Below are 18852 nucleotides of genomic sequence, written 5' to 3' on the forward strand. Positions count from 1 at the left end.
AATCATTAATGAGCAGTAAGAGCAAAGCGTATAAACTCGTCATTTTAAAGTTTGAGCCATTAAAAAGGCAACGAAGTACCAATCATTGCTTATTAGAGCAGAGCGGTAGTCCAGTACTCATTGTTCCATTCTATCTTTAGTCTGCCTATCAAACTCAAAACTAAGTGAATGGGGGAGCAGAAGCTTGTTTAAGAAGCTACTGAAACATAGCGGGACAAATTCGTCTCTGCTGCTATAGCGTGAAGCAGGAGAAACAGACTCGGGAAAGTGGAACACACACCTGTCTGTTTTTTTGTTTCCTCTCTGTCTCTGCTGAAGGCATACCACACATACTGTACTCAAAATCTGTCACAAGCTCTGCTGTGTGTTTGTCTCTGTCACTGTCTCACTTAAAACACGAAAGATGGAGAACTGAATAAGAGGAAGACGCATAGTTTCCCCTCGCAGGTGGAACAGAGTGTCTGTCACTGACTCAAATGCACAAATATACAAAACAACCCAAATGTACAACGCATGCAGTCGGCAACGAGGCTTATAGTGGCTGCACACGTCAGCGTGATTCATCCTTAATGTAAAGTTCCCATAGAGATTTCATAGAAAACATTCCTTCAAGAAGAGAGCAGCAGGACTAGTAGTAGTACTAAGGTTGGGAGCATTTTGACAGCTCCCCATATTTTCCCCAAAACACACTCCCCCTAAAACCCAGAGACCTCCATTTACTTCTCTACCTCCCACACATGGCCTATATTTGGGTAACAAACCTAGTATATTAGCAGCTGCCCAAATACATTTTGACCCACTTTACCAACAGTGGTGGTTCATCAAGACATAATCAGTTGCCTCCAAATCCCCAAACTGAAGCAAAAACAATTGGTGTATAGTGCACCTCATTATCCACTGTCAAGCAGCATGATGCAAAATAAGCAGAACTTAGCTCAAATGAGAGTTTGACAGTAATTTTTTAAGGAGCTGCTGGAAGTGTTGGAAAGTTAGAAACAAATGCCTTATAAAACCTAACAAATCATTTCTATTTTTAGGCTGTCAACTCCAACATTGACTCTTTTCTAAGGCTTCTGCAATGGAACTGAGTTAGGTTTGGAGCAGTTAAGAGAAAATAACTGACATTGTTAGCAATATAATTTAGACTAGTACCGGGGCTGGGACTGGTATATTAAAATATTTGAACAGGGTGATATAATCTGTAACATACAGTTAGTACTGGATTTAAATCCTCCTTCGCTGTATCATTAAGCTGCAAGAAAAAAAGACAAACACAAAACAGTTTATTAGGAATGTCAATTACATTTTATGCAACAACCAGGCCCACCTCATTATTTGAGATTTGGCACTTCATTCAAGGACAAAAGGTGAGGGAAGCTAAAAATATTTCCCATAAGCGTTATACTCATACAAAGCCAGACTAAGAGGTAGGAGAACAGTGATAGAGCATCTTTCCAGCTGCTTGGAGGTGATGACAGAGAGCAGCTGTGGCATTATAGTTCTGAATCAACAGATCAGCAGGCATCGGTCTCACCTCCAATGTGGGTCTGTGTTTCTGTGTGCGTGTTGTGTCTGCTGCACCTCAATTGACTGACAGCTGGAACCTCATTCTACTCCTTAAATGGATGCCGCATTAATCTATAAAACTTTTATTTGATTTTCTGGCTATTGAAGCAGATACAGTACAAGACCAGATGATGCAAGTGCCTTCCAGGTTTGAAGTTATTTCATTTTCCTCGAAGAATTGACCTACGGGGTCGTTTCTGAGCTTATTAAATTGCTTCTGCCCATGAGTGTGGCGATGTGTGTTTGCCCGGATCAAATCTGATTACACCTAAGCCTTTTTTTCTAGGATCCTTGATAGAAATGAGTGTGCATCGGATACAAAATGATTTGAGGCCGAGCAACTTGTTCCCGTTTTGAGATTTTATACGACGATCACAAGTTAGTCTCTCTCGAGTGCGCGTGTGGGCACTTTCTCTCACTTGAAGGAGACCGGGAATCTTTGATCTCCTTTACTCAGAGCTCTGACATTTTTAGTATAAGCCCACAAAGTACAAATTAACAACCAGTGAGACGAAAACTGAATAAGCTGTTTTTAAAAGACCACATCAAGTTATTTACACAGTTTAGTGTATCATTATCATATGATAATCATTATAATGATGAAAATGGCTCATAATTTTATCTACATACTCATTTTTCAAGCTAGTGCAATAATTGATATTAACATCTGATTATAAAATATTTTTTTACATAAATAAAATGCATACATTTTAAGATCCTATCATTTTTCTTTAAATTAACTGTGAGAAATGACAGTTGCACAAGGAAAAACACCAGTTGGAGACCAAAGTTACTGCAACTGCATGCAATAAACTGGTAATCTTGTTGCCTTTAGATGGTTGTTTCTCGGATGGGGACCAGGTCTGCAACCACTCGCAGTCAGTTGTTGTCCTAAAAGCAGCTTTGGTGTGTCAAGTGACGATAAAATACAATAGGACTGAATGAGTCTGCTATCCATTTGTGATTTAATGTGGTCAAGTTGGCAGTTACATGCAGTTTTTTTGTAATAAAATGGTGACGGAACTGTAATAAACCAGCCAAAATGGCAAATCTGTTGCTGTCTGCATACACAGAAATGTATATTAACTTACTTACACTCAGAGTCAAGCCAGAACCTCTTAGATGTGAAACTCATCAAATACAAAAATTCCTCCACAAACAGTAACATAGTTTTTGCAGGACCATGATATAACTGCTATAACCTCTATTGCAAAGACACACATATCAGATGTGTTCATTGCCACAGGCTGACTCAATTTGCCATGTTGGTAATCGCAGCATTTGCTAATCTCTCTCTAACTGCAGCGAGTCTGAGTCGGACTGCAATTGTTTGGAGACAGCTTGCACCCCAAGTTGCAATTTAAAGGGATCAACCAAGATGTTGATGGGGTTGTACGCCCAACCTCTGGGCAACCAGTTGGTTGCTCCAATTACATCCAGTTGGTATCCAACAGCAAAAATAATAATAATAATTAAAAAAAAAAATCAATCACTAGGCAACCACTGATTTATCATAGTCACTAAGTGGTTGCTGTCCTATTTTTTACTTTTGTGTGACTGAACCATAAGTGAATTACATGTCTGGCAGTTGAATCAATCTCCTGATTATTTTCTGTTTTAAAATAAACATGTTTTGTGATTTTGTCTTAAATACTAAAATAAAGGCTAACCAACAAACAAGAGCAATTTGCATAATAAAAATCATGACGTTTTGTGGATATACAACACATTGTGCACACTGTGTGGATGTATGTGTGGTTGAGCCCATAAAAATCAGCACACTTAAAAGTGTGATAATGACGCAGTTTCCACGGCTGGTGGTCATTGTAAGCTTAATTTTTCAAGCCTAAGAACACCTGCTGTTTCCTTGTCAACTGAAATTTAGCACAATTTAAAAAAGCTGAAAGCAATGAGGGCAAATTATGATCTGTAACTTTTTTCTTTCAAATGGAAAACCTAACACAAACAGCAGCCCGGTAATTACTGGTGTCTGGTCTTGCAAAACAATTCTAAAAGCACATTAGGATTCACAAACAATTTGATGAGGAAAATTGCAACAATTTCCAAAGTGTAGACAAATAAGAGAGGCCGGGCAAGAGATAAACAATTAAAGAGAAATAACAAATGACTAAAAACTGATTAGAACTGTGAATTGTTTGTATGTAATGAACATATAATCATACCAACATTATTCTGCGATAATTTTTCACATATTCTTCACATTGGCGCCGCCCACTCTTAACAGATTGTTATTAAAAAATTCAAAACTTAACATTAATAATAAAAGGAAGCTTGTCACATTAGAAATGGTTCATCCTGGAAGTATCCCAGATGGCCCGTTGATATTGTGCTGCATATGTCACTTCTTAGCACAATACATACAGAATTTTCTTCCATTATTCATCTGGAGTGATTTCCTCCCATGTACTTTAAGACTGACTCATCTTTCACAAATAATGTCTGACGGGCAGAAAGATGTCTGTGTTTCACTTCTTTAACTATATGACCTTAAACAGAATTCACTGCACTGCCCTTACTCAACTAAAGGGCTAATATAAATAAATCTCCCTTAGTGACAAACAACCCCTGCGCACGCACACACACACACACACACACACACACACACACACACACACACACACACACACACACACACAGGAATTTCCAGTAATATGCCCAGTACACTCACAACTTGTGCTCACCCAAGCACAGGGACTGGAGATGAAACCATTAACTTTATATCCACTTTAATCACTTTTCCCACCTCTGAGAATGGGAGGAGAGGAGAAAGGAGTAGGATGGAGAGGAGGAGTGAAGAACAGAAGAGAGCAGAGTGAGTGGAAAAACCTCATTACTGGTACAGTGTCTCATTCATAAAAGTAGAGGGGGAGAAAAATAAAAAAGGGGGAGGTGAAAAGTGAAGACATGAGAAAAAAACTCATTTGTCTCATGTGCAGTAGATGCAATTTGAAAAGGAGGTCTGGCAACATTTCTGCTTTAATTTCTATGTAAACATCATCTCTAAAATGTGGATTTACGATTGTTTTTAAACATGCAGATATAGGGAAAAAAATCACCTTCAAGCTAGAAAGAAGCAGAAAGATGCCTGTCTGTCACTCATTTAACTATATGACCTTAAGCCAAACCAGTAGTGTTAGGCTTCCACCAAGGAGGACACTATAAACGAAAGCCATAATCATGTATTCAAAAATAATAAATAACACCATGCACACACATGTCCAAGTATTTGAGTAACAACTGAGTCACATTAAATTATATGCTCAGAGTAATGCTTATTAGACCTCTGTAACACACTCACATTCTGAAACAGCTGGTGTGCACCTCCCTCGTGAGTTTTTCTACTGAAAATTGAATTGCAAATTGTCCATTGGTTGATTAAAGGGGAAGGCAAAGTTTCTCCACAATGGCCTAGAGGCCCAAGGAGTTGCCAGACCTGCCAGTTCATAAGCTGCTGGTGCAACTGAATTATGAAAATAATTTCCAGTATCCACCCTTGATCTGTCCGAACCAGAAATGAGCAACTTCTTCCTTTACCCATGCTCCACCTTTTCAACACTTTTAATTTAAAAAAAAAAAAAAGGTCCAAGTTGTATGTCTGTCTGCTAACAGACTGACAGACAGACGATTGAAACATGACACACTTAACTCCACTAACTGGATTTGAATTTTGGTAATGTATTATTATTACTGACTAGATTTCATGGGAAATATTGAAATAAGTCATTGTTGTACAGCTCATTAATTTTTTAGACATAAGGTTATTGAAGTAGCCAAGTAGTGGCTATAAAATAATACAATTCAGTGCTTTCTTCCTCATATCCTTTAAGTCAGCAGCTTCAGGTTGCAAGGAATTAATTAAAACGGGAAGATGCAAGAATTATTGGAAAAAGTATTGCCCATATGCATATGTATTTTCTTTTATAAGTTACAGGTAGTGAACTTATTTTACAGACTTAGAGTGAACACACTACAGTAAACAGGATGATTGGCACATTAAAGGCTTGTAAGAACTATCCACTGAATATAAAGTTACAGCTTTAATCACCCCAAACTGTGCTTATCCTCCTAAGTGCGAGTCAGGACAGCCCCACCATCAGTAATGTCTCCTTTGATGCCAAAATCCAGCAGAGCGTCTTTTTGCCGTCAACACATATGAAAAAAATAAAAATCAGGCCCATATTTTAGCGCATGAATTTATTTGGGCCTCATTAATAATCGTTAGCCTTCTTAATGACTTTTTGAGTTTGCAGCAAGTGTGTGCTCTACTTCTCCTTCAGTCACCCCGTTTTGGAAGCATCTTTTGGCTTGAAACAAAAAATAAAATAAAAAAGAAAGAGCGAGCAAATAAAGCATCCTTCAGACAGGCACTTCTCTACAACTCTCTACAAATATGACTTTTATTATGGCTTTTATTTAAACATGCAATATTAGATGCAAATGATTGTTATCATTAAGCAGTTCATTTCCTGCATTCAAGAGTTTTTGTTTTTTTTAATGCAGTAGTTTGCGCCTTTCCCCTCCATTAATTTAAGGTGGAAATGTTTCATATCAGAGGAAAAACAAGAAAAAGAAAACATCATGCAACACCTGACAGTTTTAAAATATATTTGAGTATCACTCTAAACAATTAAATAATCATACTACTATTAAATCCCTGCTTAGCCAGATCACATATGTACATTTTCTTTTCCTTTTTCACTTTTGTCCAGACTGGAAATTATTAAAATAAGTTTACCAGACAGTCTAATACAGTAGGTTACATCTGTGCCTTTATGAAGAATGGAAACCTGATACATCAAATACTGAGCAAGAATTTTCAGCCAGCTCTTATATTCTCCACTTTATTTCAAGTCTTACTTTCACTGAAATTATCCTTTTATGCATTTTCTTCTCAGAGTGCACCTTAAGCTTTTTCAAATGGTCTAAAATTCATTAGTTAATTTAAATGTCAGCAAATGTATCATATGAACATTAATATAGGTATTTAGACAATTTACTGTAACTTTTAGCAAGCTGACTATAGAGATCATGGCAGATGAATGTTTATAACTACTGAAAAATAATAAAGAAGCTTTCTAGGTGTTATACCGTATACAGCAGAATTCTTCTGGCAGGCTGTCAGAAGTGTGAACGCTAGTGTGACATCCAAATGTCAACTTAATAAGTTAAAACTTTTGATCATCATATCACAGCAAAAAGATGCCACTGTGAGGGATGGAGGGGCATGACTTTGACATCATAATATCTGCTTATTCCAGCCATGTAGCTTCATCTTCTGCACTGCAATGTTCACTGCACAAAGAAAAGGGCTCAACAGGAGTTCAGATTCAGAATCAGAATGAGAGAAACTTTATTAATCCCACAGGGAAATTGTGCATGGAAGAATCAAGAGGGGCGGACTGATCGATGCTGAGGTATTTTTTGTATAAATAGTTCCTGTTGGTGACAACAAAGGTTTTACTCAAAGAAAGAAGAAGTGCTTTGTAACATGTTTACCATTTCAACCTGCAGGCTTTTACAGATATCACACTGTTTTGGTCGGCACTTGCTAATGGACTGCTTGGGATGCTTGAACTAAGCTGGCGATAAGGACATTAACAAAGTATCTATTAGAGTGATCTGAAAGAGCTTTGGATGGAGCTGAAAGGCAGAAGGATGCTTGATGTTTATTACCCCGATTTTGCAGGATGAAGGCTCCTGGGACACAGAGTGTGGGTGGCTGTCTGAACACCAACACACAAGAATATATTTACAATTAGAAAATGTACAAACATTCTCATATGAATTACTGCAGACAGGAGACTGGAGGCTTAAAGGTATCTGCTGCTTTGCAGGATAGTTTTTAGAATGGAACACTAATCATTTTTAGCTGGTGTGAGAGTTTGGGAATGGCACTTCTTGGGCAGGGGGAGACTGTGTAGGAGAAAGAACTGCAGATGGAGCAGGCTAGAGTTTTATGATGAGTCAAATGTCTGCTAATTAGGGACAGGTCAGTCTCTGATTGGATTTTTCTATACATGACACAGAAGGATTTATGGGATTCATAAGTCAGAGAGTGGAGCCAAATAGGCATCAAGCTCATCTCTGCATTCCAGATAAACTTCACATAAAGTGTCTCTAAAGGCACCAAAGGTAACACTGAATTCTGCCAGAAGGTTGTTTTTAATATTTGGGGCTCTGTCTTTTATAACTTTCAGAAAAATATCTACAGTCCATAAATCTTTTGATACCAGCTTTAAAATTGCATAGCCGTATCTTCACTAGATTGAAAAATGTGAAAAAAAATGGGGATAAATTAGTGTAATTATTATAATTTTTGAATGAGGAAGTCAGGCGTGGCATAGAAGTATTTAACGGTTGTGGAGGACATGTATGAGGATAATGAGACAGTGGTGAGGAATGCGGTAAGGGTGACAGATTGGTTCAACGTGAGGGTAGTATTACTTCAGGGATCGGCTCTGAGCCCCTTCTTGTTGGCAATGGTGATGGACTGATTAACAGATGAGGCCGGGCAGGATTCTCCGTGGACTATGACGTTCACAGACGACATTGTGATCGGTAGAGAGAGTAGGGTGGAGGTGGAAGAGAGGCGCGAAGTGGAGATATGCTGTGGATGTAAGAGGAATGAAAGCGAGACAGAATGCATGTGTGTGAATGAGAGGAAGACAGGTGTAACAGTGAAGATGCAAAGTGTGGATGTAGTGAAGGTAGATGATGGAGAGGTGAGCAGTGAAGGAGAGAGCCCAGGCAGGTTGAAGTGGGTGGAGACAAGTGTCAGGGGTGATTTGTGACAGAAGGATAGCAGCAAGAGTGAAAGGGAAGCTTTACAAGATGGTATGAGACCTGCTATGATGCATGTCTGCACTGACAAAAAGACAGAAGGCAGAGCTGAAGATGCTAATATTTCTGTTGCGAGTGACAAGGACGGGCAGAATTAGAAATGAGTACATCAGAGGCACAGCTCAGGTTGAGCAGTTTGGAGACAAATTTAGAGAAGCGGAGATGGTTTAATGGTTTGTTGGTAGATGTGCAGAGGAGGTACTGTATATTGGACAAAGAAGATAGAAGGTTGAGGTTCTGATTTCCTCTGTCTTCATCAGATAATGTTGCTTGTTTTTGTTGTACCTCTTTCTTGCAGCTTTTTGGTAGGATGCTATCTGAATCACCAAGGTTCTGCTTAAACTCGTTGATGTCAGCTTTGGTGTATTGCTCTTCCAAAAAGCTTCTGGTCTTATAATACGTGGGAGCTCGAGGTTTGCCTATCTGATTAATTCTTAGAGCAACCCTTGGGGGACTGAGGCTCAGTTTCAGGAGTGATGGCAAGTTCTTCGCTGAAAATTGAAACTTTTTCACCTTAACCCCAACACTAACCCGAAATAGAAAAATGAAAGTTATAGAAATCAACAAAGGAAGATGGTAATGTCACACTAACCAAAAAGCCAAAAAAGATCTGAAGAGCCAGAAAACTAAATCAAGAAATGACCTGAGAAACCAAGAAAGCTGAAAAGGATGGGAATGCACGGCAATAACAGCACTGATATGTCAAGAGATGAGTGATGGGGAATTTGCAGTTCTTACAGATTGCCGTATTTGGAAGGCGTTTAGCTTAACTATTTGGCTTGCAGGCAATTTTTCTTATATTGTAAAAAGGTAGAATTTGATAAAAGTCAGGAAGCTTTTTAGGAAAGAAACTTTTCTCACCTGTTTCTCTGCCTTTCTTTAATATTTGAAATCATCATCATTCTTTGTCCTTCTCTCAGTCCTTTCTCCTGTTTACAGCATGAGGTTCAGGTCCAGCTTTTCTAATGTCAGGGACTGTTGCCCTGCTCAGTCGGTAATGATCCCGTTGCTGTCACAACTGTCACTCCAGCAATCAATCAAACCTGCCTGTGTGTGAGTTTGCGTGCCTCTGTCTATGTGTGTGTTGATTAGTATACTCCATTAACTCTTATGAAATTCTGGCACCAGGCCACGGTGCCTGGGGAAAAGCACTTATGGAACGTCAGGTTGCTGTGTGAGTAATCGGTTTACCAGTGCCAGAGGGAGATAGCAAGGGGAAAATAGGATTTTCAAGCCCCACAGCCAACAAGCAAAAACCCGGAGCAAACAGTGTGCAATGGAGATGATTAAAGCAAATGGATTTTCAAGTATACAAATATGTTGTTAGTCCGCATAAGTCTCCACCTTTGCAGGTTACATGTGCGTAGCTTTGTGTGTCTACCTGATAGTATAGGCCGGTTCAAGACACAGACGTGGTTCTGTGAACATGAACATGAAAATCTCAGCTCAGCATTTCACCCTTTCCTAACAACCTCCTCTCACACATGGCATACTTCCTGGAATGCATTCGATTTTGTTTCCTCGCACATGTCACAGTATGCATATTTAACTCACTGAGATTTTTGGCTGACTTCAGCATCTCTCCTGGGATGAGATAAAGACCAAGCTGTCAAATAGTGTCCCCTCTGACAACCTGGCCCCAGGCTGACAGAGAAGATATGATGAAGGTGGCCATATTGGGGCCAGAGCAAGGGCAGCTTAGGTCTGGCAGGGAGCTAATGGTGCTAGTTTAATGATTTCTGCTCTCTGCTGTCAGATGACAATGCCTTGCAATGTAACAAGCAGATACAAATTGGATTCTCATCTCCCATAGTATTTCATCCACCTGCATCATTTATTCTTAATTTGTTTGTCCTGCCAGCACAGAATGTAAATTTCTGTTTTGATACTGGAATGAGTCATTTTCTTCAGGGATTTCAGGGATCGGATCATTGAGTGTATTTTCATTTGGTTTTTAATCCACCACGTGCAGTGTGTTGTCTTAAAAGATTTTGCTAGTTTACGGTCTTTTTGTGGTTTATAACTTTACTATCTCAGAGATTGCCTTAAAACCCCAAATGAAAAAAACCCAATATATTTTTATTTAGAGTTTTCAGTAAATCGTAAGAATTTTATTCAATATCTCAAGTACTCAAAGAGTAACTCTCCTTCTGGTTTAGAACAGCAAAGCATGGAGCTTCTTATTGCTACCGAGCAAAGCAGCAGACAAGATGCTCCATTAAACTTGGCTTGATTGGGCTATCAGTTAGAGACTGTGTGCACCGAGAGACATTGAGTTTATTCTGACTGCTAGGCTAACTGACAGATATTGACCAGTCTTTTCCCACTGTGGTTCCTTCGTTTCCCACTATGCGTTGCTCTGCTTGAATGTGTTTCTGTGTGTGTGTGTGTGTGTGTGTTTCTGTGTGTGTGTGTGTTTCTGTGTGTGTGTGTGTGTGTGTGTGTGTGTGTGTGTGTGTGTGTGTGTGTGTGTGTGCTTGTTATTGACTACACCCTGTCCAAAGTTCTGTCAAAACTAACTGATTGATTGTAAGACCAGCAGAATTATTCTCCCACACTACTATCCCGCAGGCCAAATTAGTGTGTGTGTGTGTGTGTGTGTGTGTGTGTGTGTGTGTGTGTGTGTGTGTGTGTGTGTGTGTTTCATCTTTATGTGTGGTGTGGGAGCGTATGAGCATCTGCTTTGACAAGCTTCCCCTAATCACCTCCACCGCTCTTCTTATCGCTCTGATTGTGCTGTCAGTCACACCAACGTTGTTTCTCAAAATCTTCAGTAGGATATTTATCAGCAAAAGCTAAATTAGTTTTACTTAATTTTTCCTTGTTTGAGCCATCTCTGCTTTTCACTGACTGAAAAACACACGCGCACCAGATCGGCAGATAATAATACACATTATCTTCTTTAAAATTCAATTTTGCACACATGCACCGTTTGAATTAGCCACCGGATTACTCTGAAGTTAAAAAAGGACATGGGGGAAGGCAGTGGCACACACCCACTCACTTCTCCAGACATCCTTTCCCCTGAAAGACTCGGTCACGCTTACCCTTCAGACATCCTCTACACAAATGTCTACAGGCTCACACACGCACAAAATTCTCCTATCTTCCATCTGAGATGCGCAGGATGCTAACTCCTAACATGCATACAATAGAGACCAAGGGCATAAGTAAAGGGTAGCAGTTCGGTAATCTAGATTATAATATACAGAATTGCATTGTTTGCTTATTCTGTACCTATACCGATGAGTAAGTCCCTGTCTAATAGAGAATGGCTGAGCTAACGGACAGAAAATAATTTTAATGCAGATCAGATGTCATGAGTGACACACAGTGAGGCATGAGGGCGACACACAGTGAGTGACACAGGGTTCTGTCACACTCAGAGACACTTCCTGTCAGTCAATCTCTCCCTTGTTGATAAATATCCCTTACAAGGTAGCAGCATTGGACTGATTTGAAGGGGGGGAAACAACCCTCTGACTTCATACGCTGGATTAAATATCTCTTTCCATGTTTTTTCCTCGTTGTCCGTTAATTCCTTCATCCTTAGCCTGAGACGCGCATTGACCATTCCCATGCAAACACTGCTCCTTCATTCAACCTTCCCATCTCCTGTTGCTTTGTTCTCCATCCTCTGAAGTCTTTTCCTCTCCTTTTCCCCCTGTAGGTATTTATAAATGAATGTGTTTACAGAGCAGAGGAGAAGGGGTTGGGGCGTGGAGGGGGAGGTGAACAGGGCTTATTTTAATTAACAATCGCCTGGCCCTCCGTAGATTTGGTCAAAGATTAAAACTCGTTAGGATTGATTCTTGCCTCCAGCCTTATTAAGCTATGGCCCCGCTGTGGCTTGACATAGTTGGAGAGGAGGGAAAGCAGGATCAGGGTGAGGGAAGGAGTTTGGCTTGAGGATGGATAGTTGTAAAGCTGACAGACACGGGAAAAGCGAGCAACAGAAACTGAAAGATTATTTTGGAACAGATTATTTAGAAATAAAAATCATAAATTAGGATGATAACATTTCCACTGCAATACTCAAACGTCTAATTTACTTTTCATTAAAAAGCACAAATTTGAATGTCAAAAAGAACTCATGTCTCAGGTGGGCATTTTTCATATTACTAGACAAAAGCGATTGTTAGGAAATGTGCATTAGCAGGATTTGATTGGCAGAATAAGCTTTTATAATAGGGCAACCAACGCCTACAGAGTGCCGAAGAGCACTGCTTGAATTTGCCTGGCAAATGCATTACTGTCTGAAAACTAATTCATCATCTTGCACTTTGCTTCTGTCCTTCCCTTGCTACTTTCCTTCCTTCCCAGCTTTCATTATCACATCCTTCTCTCCTTCCCTCAGCAATGTGTGACAGATAAGCCCTAAGTGAACCATTCTGAGCATTTCTTTATGTAAGCATACGGTCAACTCAAGTCGGCAATTCTGGCAATTCCACGAGGAACCTGGGCTGAGGAACCAGGGTGAGATCCCAAAAAAAGACAACTAGTGTCACACATTTCCTGGCACATCAGATGACACATTAAATCAAGGCTTTTAATTAGTGCCACTGGCCATTACAGTTCTAGCTGCAGCAAAAGCTGCCATACCTAGAAGGTGACTCTAGGCTAAACTCCCTTTGACAAGCTCAATTATGAAGACAGTCTTTCCCCTGAAATCAGTTTGGTCTGACAGTTGTAAATTATGATTTTCACCATGGGGGCTTTGCCTCCGTCAGGACTCTGAGTTATGTGTCATGAGGCTTCCAAACCATCTAATAACTTTTATGTCGAAACCTCTACCCTCTCTCACGGCTATCTTTCTTGATCCGAACAAAGTCCATCCTGACTTTAAGCCTGGCACGGCTCTCAGTGCTAGTGCTATTAACATGACTTATTACGAACAGTGTGTGTGTATGTTTGTAATAAATGATCTGTCCAGATTAAGTGTGCAATTTGTAAGACTGTGACTTTTAAAGGTTAAAGAATTAAACACTTCGAAATTGAACTATTATCAACAGAATATTAGCAGATAATTTATGTAAAAACAAGATACACTAATCGTGCGAAACATTATGATCACCTGACTAATATTGTGTCGGCCCAAAAGAACAAACAACTGCGATGCATTGTATATTCCAATACCTTTCTTTCAGAACCAGCATCAACCTTTTTCAGCAATTTGATGTACGTCTACATCTGTTGGATCAGACAACATGGGCCAGCCTTCACCACCCACGCCACCGCCCCATGACCCTGTTCCAGTTCACTGTTCCATGCTTGGACTACTTTGTTAGATTCTGACCACTGTAAATGTTCATTTGCTCTCTAATATATCCCACCCACCAACAGGTGCCATGACGAAGAGGTAATTAGTGTTTATCTCTTCACCTGTCAGTGTTCATAATGTTACAGTATGACTGATTGGTGTATATGTGTACTGTGCTGCTCAGAAATCTACTGAAGAGAGTCAGTGTAGCGTCAAGTTAATCCCAGTCAGAAATGAGACTAAGAAGAAGCAGCGCAGCCTGCTTTGAGATCTTTTCTACAGTCTGTTATTTTGACCACTTGTCAGTCACGGTGAAAGACAGGCAGTATATGAATGGAAGGTAACAGTAAAGGCAAGCAACAAACACGGTGCAGCAGGCTGAGTGAGACAGAAGATCAGTTTGCTGCAGTTACTGTACGCTTTCTTTTAAATTCCAAGGGAGTGACCCCTTTCCTGGTAACTCTCTGCAACCACCTGAGACTGTGCCAGTTGTTTTGACGTCCATAAGCTATAAATTAATTAAAGAAAAAAGGATCCTAACCCTGCTGTCTGCTATTGGCCTGTTCTACAGTAATGCATTCTACATATTGCACCTTCAGTAAGAGGGTAAAAATTGCTCCTTGTGGCAAGCTAAGCTGGTGTATTTAAAAATAATAGTTCCCTTTTTGTCCCTTTTGTAAGTGTGTGTATGTGTACATTTTCCTTTATGTGTGCCTGAGTGTGTGAGTAAACCTTCCATTTTGTGCTGACTGTTGAAAGGTGGGCTATCGGCTCAGATACCTAAAAATGGAAGATGATGTTTTTCTGACATGTCTATCACGTGTTTTACATCCTCTGAACACAAACACATACATATGTTTGCACACAATATTTTCTATCTGTAGCTCTCATTCAGGAAAAACAAATTCCATCACTTCTTGAGCCCTTCATAAAGATTTTTAGACCTCCACATGCAATATTTGATCCCTTTGAAATAGAAACATTCAATTTAATTAGAGAAAAAAGAAAAAACACATCAAGCGCAGAGAAAATGTAACTTTTTTCATAATACAAAAATCTGATTCTAAGAGTCCAAGGTGATCCCTTAAACCCCATCATCCAGACATGCTGTCAAATGATGCACTAATAAAAAAATGTTTCCCTTAAACTGAGGACAGGTTTGAGAGACAGAACTACAGATCATTGATAATAAAAGTGTGAGTGGAGGGTTGGATGTGACAGATGATCCGAGCATAAAGACAGAAGGCATGAAAGAGGATGAAGGAGGAGGAAAAAACTAAACATTTTGCTAAAGTTTTTAATACTTGACTTTTACCAACCTTGTCTTCCACTTCAGCGCACCGACTTGCACACACTAACTCTATCAAATCACTAGCTTTTTGATAGTATTCTGGATTTGGGAGAGAGCCAAGGGAAGCTTTACTAAGTTGAGATAATAGCAATGTGCATATGCGAAGACATTGTATGTCTGTGTGTGTCTGTCTGTTTGATTTCTCATGTGTGTCTGTAGTTGATATGATTCCTCTTGAGTGTGGATTGTGAGGTGGAAGAGGAGATTACTGCACCACGCTTCTATAATTACCTCTCATCTCTCAGCCAGTGCTCTTACACACAACGGGGAATGCCAGGCTACCGCACACTCCATCACATACACACACGCAGTGGGGTGCACTTCTGTACAATGTTGCAGGCTGAGAGGGAGTTATTTCTAGAGGGCTACATTTCACTCAAATTGTGATTGGAGACCGCCTACACTGCCTTTAAGCAACACAGGTCAGCCTCGCTCCGAGCACGCAAACACACACAGAGACGCACACACACTCATCCCGCTGAATCCCGTTCACCAGCTACTGGTAAGTAAGAAGAATGACTCACCTGTAACCATCCTTCCCACACACACGCACACACACACACACACACACACACACACACACACACACACACACAAAACACCTAAGAACCCATTTTCACAAGTCATGCACACACATCACACTGTAGACTTTTTCTGCTTGGTCCCAATAATGAAGAAAAGTCTCCTATCATCTGTTCTGTCTCTGCTGCACACACTCATGTGCACTTTGGGCCACTTTGTGGTCATCTGCTTCAATAATATAGAGAAACAAATGCCACAAACTAAAGATGTAATAAATACAGCATACAAGTTGCTTCACATTTTCTTGGCAGGAGCCTGCCTTAATCACCATGCAAACTATCAGGACTAAGTATGACTTAAAGTTGACAGCGACTTGCAAAGATGAATTAACCATGCTATTCACAGCTTTGAAAAAGTCGTTAATAACTATGCCAGAAGTAAATTGCTCCAGCACAGTGAATGACTTAGTACCGCTCTCTCGCCGCCTTTGCTCAACTATTAAAATAGCATTATGACTTCTTGTGGACAGTCAGACACAGGAGGCCAGTTCAGCAAGCTGAAGTGAAAAGAGAGAAGGGGATAAAATGATGGATCTTCTGATAGCTTAGATTAACATTACAGAGAGTTTCGTGTCCTCCACTGTTACATTTATAATCTAATCCTTATCTACAACAAACTCACATATGAAAATTCAAGGCAAAACAAGAAGAAGAGGAGAAAAACAAGAAAGCTTATGGGTGTTTTTCAATTCAGCAGGAAAAAAAATAGTTGCTTTGAACTTTCAACAATGGCCAATAGAAAAAGTGTAGCTGCTGCTTCTTAGATCGCCCACGCATACTGTACATACCTGCACACAAAATATTCACAACACGCACACTGTTGCAGACACTAACATCAGGGCCGCAGCAATCTTTTCCTAATTTAGGATGCATTAAAAATGTGACAAAGCATTGCTTTGCTGCTAATGCGTGGAAGAGTGCAAACGAGATTAAAGTGTCCCCTTCGAGCCTGAGGCATACAGCTGTCTGGACAGGGACAACTTCCCTTCGCAGGCCTGAGATGTGTTCAGGCATGAATGCGAGCAATTTATTTAGGCAGCTGGCACTTAATAAGCAAAACGGTGCACACATAAGCAGGGGAATGCTGTGAACACGCTGACTATAATGTGACAACTGACGGCAACAGAACATCTCGAGGGAGTGTTTAGCTCTCAATGGGCACACACACAAAGCATAGGTATGCGCAGGGATGCTCGCTTGACACTCGATAAATTGGTTCATTATATCGCTGTAACACTAATGTGTGCCGAGTCTCATCTGTGCTGACAAAGTGCTACTAAAGGTGCTGTCTCTAGCTCACACGCATACATGCACACACAACAGTTTCGCTTCACTGTAGCTGGCACTATTGGACCAAGTTGTTTACGCATAAACTAGCTCCATAAGAAACCAACACTGATATCCTGATATTATCCGCACTTGATAAAATATCAAGTGGTCCATTTTCAACAGGTCCAGACTTGAACACAATAAGAGCACCGAGACATGACAGGTTCCCATCTAAAGTGATGAAACGCCAAAAAGAGAGAAATGTGTTGGAACTCTGGCAACTGGCTCCGGTCAGCCAAGTGTTATATACCCGCAGCGCTTTTAGCGCCAGTGGACACAGTTAGAGTAAGGTGGTCCCCCCCATAGCTGAGCTAAGCCAGCAAAATCACACAGTTGATCACACTTAACATTCTTGCAGAAACAGCCCATCATTCACCTACATTACGCACCACATTACGCAACGACAGCAACATGCAACATTGATACATTTAATGCTTTTTTGTCTTTTCAATGCACTGTTTCAACTTGTCCATCCTCTCACTCTTTTAGCTGAAAATCAAAAAACAATAAAACTATTTTAAAGTACTGATAAAAACAGTGAAGCTCGTTGTCAAAGTATGAAAAATGTGATTTATAGACAGGGATGCCCCTCCAATAAAACGTTTCAAATTTTGTTTCCAAAAGGCAAAAGACATAAAATAGCAATTTTTTGAAGCATTTTTTTTGAACAGTCTGGTGAACGGCGGACAGGTTGTAACATTTCAAAAGCACCTGAAGTTCGTGGTTTTTCCACAAAATATCGACCTGCAGCAAATCATTCAGCATCCACCGGTGTTACAGAAGCCGGTTCACTCACCCGTTAGCTGGTCATAGGATCCGTCCAGTTCTCTGGAGTCCGACAAGCTTTGGTCACGGTTTTTCGCCTTCATATTCCCTGTGTGCGCCGGAATGTGGAACTGTGGGAAACAGCTGATAATGTGTTGGCGATTCTTGCGAAAATAATTGTGGTTTGTTTTTCGCCTTCACTGATGATGGCTACAAGTATAATGACATTAACAAGTCATATTTGCTTCGTCATGAAGGAAAAGGGAGAGCCACGCGTGTGCCGTTATTTCGCGTGTCTGTTTCTGTGTGCGCTCTCGGCATCCAGAAGCTGAGTGAACCAAGAGCGCTCCTGGTCGCTACTTTCGCTTGGGCTGGCACACGCGCGCGCACACACTTGACTGTGAACATGCGCACACGCAAACAGAAAGAGAAAAGAAAATTCAGAAAGATAAGATTTGACTAGAGGTCTTAAAACATGTAAAAGGTGAATAAAGTGTGACTATGAAAATACGGTGAATCCAGTTTCCCCCTTCTCCCAACATTAGAGCCTTTTTGGCTTCATTCATGCAGCATCTCAGTGAGTTGGTCCTCTGCCTGAGTCTTTACCATTAATATCACCATCACATCCTCGTCAAATGTTCTCCAGAGCCAGAGCCAGGTCGGATGTGTACAGAGACATCAGCAGGAGCAACAAGGAGTTCAGCGCTGCTGCCAGGCAGAGGTTCTGACTATATCTGATCTATAAATACTCACTGGCACTGGGAAGCCTTGTGTCTATGCTTTTTCTTCCTCTCTTCTCTCCTTTTCAGTGTCTTTGCCTCATTTTGCCTCACTCCTGCTCACTTACCACAGTATGACATTTGGTCACAATCTGTCAAGCAATCTGTCTTTGATGCCACAGTTTTCTACATTATAGCAGGGGTTGCATCAATAATGATCTGTATCCTTCTAACCATGCGTGCATTCATTGGCTCCATGCAAGAACAGTTGCAGCGTCATCCTGTGTCACCTACTCTGTGTTTGAGACAATTTAGATGTTTGTGCCACTTGCACAAAAGAGCGCTGTCAACTGTAGTGACCTAGGTGCTACAGATCCCATTCACTATTATGTTTGCTCATCCAGCCTGCTCTCAGGGGAA

General features: G+C 40.5%; 1 protein-coding gene across 1 annotated transcript in view; it reads right to left on the minus strand.

Moving 5' to 3' along the window:
* The window catches only part of LOC134639670 (Kv channel-interacting protein 2), a 104251-nt gene extending 86216 nt beyond the window's left edge, over positions 1-18035 (minus strand). The window contains exon 1 of the mRNA XM_063490993.1: positions 17745-18035. Within this exon, the coding sequence (XP_063347063.1) occupies positions 17745-17817 (73 nt within the window). The 5' untranslated portion in view covers positions 17818-18035. The remainder of the gene's footprint in view (positions 1-17744) is intronic.
* Positions 18036-18852: the final 817 nt, after the last annotated feature.

The sequence above is a fragment of the Pelmatolapia mariae genome, linkage group LG13 (genome assembly GCF_036321145.2).
Source record: "Pelmatolapia mariae isolate MD_Pm_ZW linkage group LG13, Pm_UMD_F_2, whole genome shotgun sequence".
Classification (NCBI taxonomy): Eukaryota; Metazoa; Chordata; class Actinopteri; order Cichliformes; family Cichlidae; genus Pelmatolapia; species Pelmatolapia mariae.